Genomic DNA, 7,823 nt, shown 5'->3' with positions numbered 1-7,823 from the left:
AATGAAAGAAATGTTTAAATATGGTCTATGTTCAGTCTGCAGACTACATCTCTGTTTTTTTTTCACCATCAGTAAGTTCCTGGATAAGGCCGAGCTTTTCCTCCAGCATCTCTTCCATCTGGGCCTGTGTTTCCTCCTGCTCTGTCAGAGCCAAACGCATGTCCTCCATCACACGCTCTTTTGCCTCCAGGTCTGCAGGTTGACAGGGACTAATGTTCAGGCACAAATGTACACAAAGAAATAACATTTGTTTAAAATTCCAAAATAAGCCTGTCACCTTTACAAGCTTTCTGGTACAATTCCTGCGTGTGGTCGGACTTGAGGTGAGCAGAGTGTTCCTGAAGAAGAAGAAGAAGACTGATTATACTAAATATACATAAAAGAATGCAGCAAGAAGTAAAAACAAACATTTTTTTCATTAGAGTAAAAAAAAAAAAAAAAAGTATTCAATTTAAATGTTAGTCAATCAGTCATTTTTTTAAATAAGAAAAAGTAAAATCTCACCCCTTTAAGCTGCTGAATGGTTCTGTCTCTGTTGGCAATGTCAGACTGAAGCTGCTTCTTGGTTTTGTCTGCATCATTCAGTTTTTGCCTCAGAAGTTTCTCCTCTTCCCTCATGGCTGAAATCTTCACAAAAAACACATAAAAAACTAAATTACAGCCAGAGTGGCATCCCATCTGTTTTCCCAAAAAATACTCAAAAGAAAAAATAATAAATTATAAAATGTCTACGAACCATAAACCTCTCTCCCATAAGTCAATATGAAAAAGAAATTGAGTTTACATAATCTGTTAAAATTAATGAAAATGCTGACATTTGATGAAACTGTTATCTAAGACTGTGTGAGAGTGAGTTGTTTTTTTTTTTTAAACAAACTTCTGGTTTCTTGTTGGTAACAGGCTATCACAAGTAAGCCAAAAAGCTTTACCTCCTTCTGAACCTGCTGGATTTGCTTCTTGTAGTCTGCAAGTTTTTCTTTGACATCTGATGTCTCTTCCTCTTTCCTCTGGAGATCAATATTGAGACTTGTCACCTTTTCCGCGTCCTGCTTTGCCATTTCCTTAAGTCTGTGAAAATTAAATGAAATGATACTCAGAAGGAAATAAAAAGGACAGAGACAAAAACTAATGGATCATATTGTTTTTGTGAATGTGTGAACCTTACCTACTGATTTCCTCTGATTTCTTCTCCAGCTCTTCATCCTTCTGAGCGATAGCCTCATGAGCCACGGCAAGCAGCTCCCGACGTCGCTCTGCCTCCCTGCGTCGGGCCTCCTGAACGGCTTGCATTTCCTCTTCTGCCTTGCGTTCCTCCACATCCCGAAGGCTCTTCTGCAGTGCTGTCACCTCTGCCTCCTTTTCCAAAAGTTTTTTTTGCAGCTCAGAGGATTCTGGGAACGTCTTGCCTTTTTCCTCATCCTTCACTTCCTCAATGCAGGCCACCTTGGACCTCAGGGAAGAAACCTCAGTTTGGAGTTCAGAGTTCAGCTTTTTGAGCTCTTCCTCAGCAGCAGCAGCAGCAGCGGTGGAGGAAGCTTGGAGCTGAGCTTCCTTAAGTTGCAGCTTTAAATCTTTGATGACGTCATCAGATGTTTCCTGCTGTTCTTTTTGTTTGTGTTTCAATTCATCCACATCTTTCTGTGACTCTACCTGCTGTTTCTGCAGCTTCTGCTTCAACTCGTCACAGGTTTGTGTCTGTTCTTCAAGCTTCTTTCTCAGCTGTTCCTCGGATTCCTGTTGCTTACTGATTTTCTGAGTTGACTCTGTCCGCTGTTGGCAGAGCATCTCATTCACCTGATCCAGCTTCTCTTTAGTCACAGATAGCTCGAGCTCCTGATGTTTCAACATAGACCTGATCTTTTCTTCCTCCTGCAGCTTTGTTCTCAGCTCATTGATCTGTTGAGTTAAAGTCTCACAATGTCGACTGACCTCATCCCTCTCTTGTCTGACCTGGGCCAGCTCATTCTCTAACTGTTCCAACCTGGGCCTGTTCTCTTCCTCCTTCTGAAGCTTTGCTGTGAGCTCATCAATCTTCTGGGTTGACTCTTCACACTGTTGACTGACCTTCTCCATCTTCCCAAGCTCTTCGGTGGCCTCAACAGGGAGCTCTTGATTTTTAAGCTTAGATCTTATCTCCTCCATCTCCTGAAGGTTTGTTCTCAGCTCATTGATTTGTTCGTTTGACCGAGCCTGGTGTTGACAGAGCATCTCATTCACCAGCTCCAGCTTCTCCTTAGTCTCAGATAACTCAAGCTCCTGGTGTTCCAGCTGGGACCTGATGTTCTCTTGCTCCTGCAGCTTTTTTCGTAGCTCCATAATTTCTTGATTTGAAGCATCAAGATGTTGACAAACCTTTTCCCTCTCTTGTTTGGCCTGAACTAGCTCATGCTCCATATGTTCCAGCCTGGACCTACTCTCTTCCTGATTCTGAAGCTTTGTTTTAAGGTCTTCAAACTCCCGAGCTGATTCTTTATGCTGTTGGTCGAGCTTCTCCTTCATCTGCTTCAATTCCTCTTTGATCTGAACCAGCTCAAGCTCTTTGTATTCCAGCTGGGATCTCAACTCTGCTGACTCAGAATGTTGACTGTCATCAGCTGTTTTCCTCCTAAGATCTGATGCATTTTCAGCCTTGAGCATAAAAAGATGAATCTGCGAATTCTTCTCCTGGATTTCTTTTGCTTGTTGATCAAGTTGTTCCTGAGCAGAGTGCAACTGGACTAATGTCTGAGCAGTTCTGTCTCTCTCACAGGTCACCTGAGCACATCATAACAGAGAAAACACTTCAAGGTTAATCAAAGCCATCAAAGCGCTGTAATGCTTTTTATTATAGTAAACCTCCTTTTCAAAGGATGTACAGGACTTTTTAAAATGTCTTTGATAAAGCTCACAACAATACTTAAGGACCCTGTATTTCTTTTGTTAAGTGTGTTAAGAAAATAGTTTTCTGACTTCAACCTCATTTAAACTTAGCATTTATCTTCTTTGGAACATATCAGATAATTTTTTAAGTTAATAAATATTTAACGAAGGCAAAAAGATAAAAATGTGACTCACCTGGTGCTCAGCTGTGTCCTGTTTGGCAGAAAGATCTCTGATCTCCTGTTTAAGTTCTCTGACTTGTTGTTGAATCACTTTATTCTCCTCAGTGAGCCTGATAACCTCCTTCTTTTCCTTCTCTAGAAGAAAATTAGCATCTTTTTTTTCACTCCTCTCTTTTTCCAGAGCAGCTTGTGCCTCATTCTTGTCCCTCCTCAGCTCCTTAACAGTGGCCAATGCCTCCTCTTTGCCCTGAGTCTGGAATTCCAAAGCAACCAGGACGTCAGCTCTGGCTTTCTTCTCTTTCTCCAGTGCAGACAATTCCTCCTAGGTGTGAACGCCACACGTTAACAAACCAGACATCGCATCAAAGCAATGCAAAGATTCCAGCTCAAGCAAAACATTTTCAGCAGAACCATACACGTCAAAGATTCAATACCATATCTGTGTCTTGATTGATTACTGGTGGAGTCATGTTGTTGATCATTTTTTTGAAGATCTCCATCCTGTGTTCTGCTCGCTCCTCTAGGATTTCTTTCTCCCTTGCAAGACGGTCACTGTACCAAACAAATTTAGCAGGTGTTTTTAAAATAGATCTTTAGATCTTGATGGTATTCTTCTTTCAATAAGTTTAGGAATGTAATTTAAAAAAATATCAAAGGACAAATAAGAAAAATTTTACCTGAAGTCCTTCTGCATAGTAGCGATCAGTTCGGTGAACTCTCCACAGATTTCCTCCCTGATTCGAGCCTCTGTCAGAAGTCCCTCTGCTCGCTCTTTCTTTAGTTGATGCTGCAGCTGATTCAACAGCGCCACCTGCTTCTGAAGAACAGAGCAAAACAACATGCACCGTCTGTTTAAGTCTCTGATGTCGGAGGAATTGGATGCCACCTTTTACTCGGCGAGAAAGATTTTTCTCTAGCAGCTAACACCTCACGCCATGGAGATTATAGCTTACACCAATCCACAAATCAATGACTCAGCCATACCTCATGTGGTCACAATTCACAAATTAAGAATTAAGTTCCTAATACTGGCAGCAGGCGATTAACAACATCGCAGTACTGTGATATAAAATCAGAAGGTTTATTAACGGACACAAACCAACCAACCTGGTGTGTGTGTTTACTGATGAGTATTTTATCCTCGGTGCATTGGCCTTCAGTTTGGCTGAGATCCAAAGTGTCCTCCATCAAAGCACTGCCATCTTGTTCATGCTCATCACCTAAGTCCTCCTGTACAAGGAAACTAATGGTCAAACTAATAAAAACTTCCTTTTCACTAAGTGTTAGCATGAGTGGAGCTAACCTGAACATCCTCCAGACTGCTCTCCCAGCCAATCAGAGAGCTCCTTCTTTTCTCAATGCAGCTGCTGGGCATAAAATCCCTCCCAAAGGAGACCTGAGTGGCAGAACTCTGAGGTTTGACTGTGAGGAGCCTTGTGGTCAGAACAACAACCTGGAAGAGAATCAGTGATCTGGTGAGTTCAGTTTGATCTGTCATTCATTCAATTCATAAAAAAAAAAAAAAGAGTGAGAACAAGATGCGCACCTTCTGCGCCACAGCAGAAAACTTGAGGACGTTGAGGGTCTCATCATACATAGATGCACACTGGTTAATGTTGACGATCATGCAGGCTTTGCCACGGCCACAAAAGAAGCTCTGGAGGTAGTGTGTGAGTTTACTCTCTCTGAAAGGAACGTGCTGCAAGAGCCTGAAAATGAGCCAGTCTTTGTGTCAGTAAATTGCATATGTGCCGGTGTCTTTTGTAACATACACAACAGATGAGGGCGGTGGTTATTTTAAGCCTCCCAGACATCTAGGAATTTCAAACTGAAATAGGAAACCATTGTGGGACCAGATTAACTAAAAGTGGAAGCACAAAAAAAAAGTGGAGGAACATGAAGAAAATTTGCTTAAAATTGAAAGTACCTTTCAGGGTACAGGTATTTGTTTTATCATTCTAGAATCAAAAAACAGCCTGAAGGAGATAGTACTTGAACATGGTATTGTGGCTGTAAATAGTTTCTACTGACAGCTGTGTCTGTAAACTATCTGCTTGTGTCGCCACAGGTGTTCAAAGGGTCAAGCTGTGAAATTGTTCACAGCTTAAAAACAGTAACTTTAACTAAGATTAATGACCTATCCAAAAGAAATGTAAAATATATACTAGGACCAATGTAAAGTTAATTTTAAATATAAATTTAGGCAAGGGCAATTTACTTTAAATAAATAAACCAGAAATTCCCCTGCAATACAAATCATTAATTAATGACTGATTAATTTGTTAGAAATATAATGATTACAAAAAAAAAAAAGTAATTGCCTAAAATAATGTCTAATTTTAATGTAACAACTTAAATGTGGGTCTTTTTGACTTTGGACTTTGCGGAGAATTTATCTTGAAAGAAATGTAAGCTGATAACATTTTGATATTTTGCTACAAAAAGTGTGATAAGTGCTTACTTGGCCTGTTGGTTGTGCCGTAGAGCATTTATGCACTTTCCCAGAGTAAGCAATGATGTGTTGATGTTACCAGCCTCTTTCAGACGCTCACCTATGTTCTGTGTCTTAGCACATCGTTCTGAGCCAGCAAGGTCGCACAAACAGATTACAATTTATTTAAAAGAAAAAAAGAAAAAAAAAGAAAGGAAAGAAGTTACACAAGAAACCACAGAAAGTTTTTAAATGTAGCTTATGTGCTTATATTTGTTCGCTTCAGTCTATTAAGCTAAAATATAGTGACTCAAGCACAAAAAGAAAAAAACACATTCGTAATAGACTATGCACAACATGTCTAAGTTGGAAATTTAGATGGATAAAAGAAAAAGAGTACTCACTCGCTGACTGTGTGGACCCTCTGGGTCGCAACGTCTTCAATCCTCAAAATACGAATTGAAAAAATGCTGTGACTGAGGAGAGAAAATATGTTATCATTTTTGTTGTGCACATGTTGGGACAAATACCTTTTTTCTTTGTGTTAAAATTTGTAATATTGAGTTAACTGTTCCACCACACTGTCAGACAAAAAAAGAAAAAAGAGACCCCACTGCTCCTCACCTCCTGCTAGAGACTTGATTGAGTCTGGTGGAGGAGAAGCTTTGGTTTTTCTTACCCAGCTTCATCACTCTGAAAGCTTCTTCTGCATTGTTTACCTGAACCCAGCGCAGATCTGTACACACAGAGAAAAACAAAGGCCACCTCATCTCAGAAAAGTTATAACCAAGTTTGAAAAAAAAAACTTTCTGACTGAAGTTCTGAGTGTAAAGCAATGGTGTTTTCCCACCTTTGACAAAGGCATTGCCTTTAACATCCTGAGACAAACGCAAGATAGTTCTCCTCGGGGTACCGATGGGTAACGGCTCCAACAGGTCATGGATGTTCTCGTTATAGATTTCGCAGAAAGAAACCCAAACAGAAAACTTTGTGTGTCTCTCTACATCCAGGGTAATTCTGTCCTCGGCTGTTATTGGCATTTCCAAAGTAGATGGTCCTGCCAGTGACACAACATTAGAGACATTTAAATATATTGAGAGTAGAACACTGGAGGCGTTGATGACAAAATCACATCTAGACAGGCTCTGTGGTGTCTTTACATTTTATCAAGTTTGCCAACTCTAGAATAATCCCACTGTATCCCACACGTTTTTGTAGGATATCACATAACATTACCTACCTTCCAGAAATGTCTTGCTGGTGGAATTCAGGAAGCTGACATTGTTGCTTCTCTCGCTCTGAAATTAAATGTTCCAAAATGTATATTTCACTTCACCAGCACTTCTGTTTGTTTGGACGCACGGCAGAGCTTTATATTCATCTGTCGTTATTATATGTTTCTAATGTCACAAGCAATTTACACGTAAAAGAGTAAATAGAAATACACAAAAACAGGTTTGTGGTAGGTAGAAAGAAAAAAATAAATGGGAAGAAATAGATGAATAAATGAAAAAATTAATTATCGCTATAATGAACATTATAATGAACATGAATATATTTATCTAGAAAATAACACAATAGAAAAGCACACAATATAAAAGTTCAGAAACATCTGCTAATGTAGTAGTATAGAAATAGATAAACATTACAAACAAATTAAGTCTACACAATTATGATTATCAAAATTAAAAAGTAGAACAGAGCCATGAAATGCGTTTACCTCTTTGAGTGGCCTGAACAAGTTTCTCTTGAATGCTGCCTCTTCAAGTTGTTGCTCCGTGGAGAGTCTTACAAATTCTCTGCAGCGATGAGGTTTGACAATTGTTGAGGTAAAAACCCGATCGTCAATACTGTTGAAGATCAGGTCCAGTGACCTGGGCAGAATCCCTGCATCAGAGTCTGGACCTACAATCAGCACAGCAGAGGTTAGACACACAGGATGGGGTCAGGCAGTTGAAATAAAATCCTTTGGGATTAAATCCATTAATGAATGACCTAAAAAGGTGTAGGTTTTTCCAGCATTGGTGACACCATAGGTGAAGATGAGAGAGTTTTCTCCCTCCAAAACATCTTTGACCAAGTCCTTCACTGTGCCTTCAAACAGCTCCCTTTGTGTTGTCTCAGGACCAAACACCTGTGTTCAGACAGATAGAACAAAATAATGTCTTCTTCCTTTGGCTGCTCTTTATAGGGATGTCACAATGGATTACCATTGTGACATCCCTATAAAGAGCAACTTTTCTCTCTTCCCTTTTTTGTCACTCCTGAAAAAAAAAAAAACGTATTTTCTTTTAAGTCTTTACTTATTTGAACTTACCTGAGAGAAGTGGAAACGTTGTCCAGTATGTGAG

General features: G+C 39.7%; 1 protein-coding gene across 4 annotated transcripts in view; it reads right to left on the bottom strand.

The window, feature by feature from the left end:
* The window catches only part of kif20ba (kinesin family member 20Ba), a 21,255-nt gene extending 13,985 nt beyond the window's left edge, over positions 1-7,270 (bottom strand). For 3 of the 4 annotated variants that reach the window (XM_025061094.1, XM_025061095.1, XM_017037168.2), the window contains exons 1-17: positions 7,193-7,270; positions 6,713-6,770; positions 6,323-6,529; positions 6,097-6,208; positions 5,875-5,948; positions 5,503-5,647; positions 4,588-4,750; positions 4,345-4,494; positions 4,149-4,271; positions 3,719-3,858; positions 3,476-3,593; positions 3,055-3,363; positions 1,166-2,754; positions 930-1,068; positions 505-627; positions 278-338; positions 67-192 (exon numbers count right to left, since the gene is read on the bottom strand). In XM_025061094.1, coding sequence (XP_024916862.1) covers positions 67-192; positions 278-338; positions 505-627; positions 930-1,068; positions 1,166-2,754; positions 3,055-3,363; positions 3,476-3,593; positions 3,719-3,858; positions 4,149-4,271; positions 4,345-4,494; positions 4,588-4,750; positions 5,503-5,647; positions 5,875-5,948; positions 6,097-6,208; positions 6,323-6,512 — 3,562 coding nt within the window. In that variant the 5' untranslated portion in view covers positions 6,513-6,529; positions 6,713-6,770; positions 7,193-7,270. The remainder of the gene's footprint in view (positions 1-66; positions 193-277; positions 339-504; positions 628-929; positions 1,069-1,165; positions 2,755-3,054; positions 3,364-3,475; positions 3,594-3,718; positions 3,859-4,148; positions 4,272-4,344; positions 4,495-4,587; positions 4,751-5,502; positions 5,648-5,874; positions 5,949-6,096; positions 6,209-6,322; positions 6,530-6,712; positions 6,771-7,192) is intronic. The other variant, XM_017037167.2, reaches the window with a different exon arrangement.
* Between the last annotated feature and the right edge of the window lie 553 nt (positions 7,271-7,823).

The sequence above is a fragment of the Cynoglossus semilaevis genome, chromosome 12, assembly GCF_000523025.1.
Source record: "Cynoglossus semilaevis isolate Cse_v1.0 chromosome 12, Cse_v1.0, whole genome shotgun sequence".
NCBI classification, from domain to species: domain Eukaryota; kingdom Metazoa; phylum Chordata; class Actinopteri; order Pleuronectiformes; family Cynoglossidae; genus Cynoglossus; species Cynoglossus semilaevis.
The sequence above is the reverse complement of the archived record's forward strand: the minus strand, read 5'-3'. Positions and strand labels throughout refer to the sequence as shown.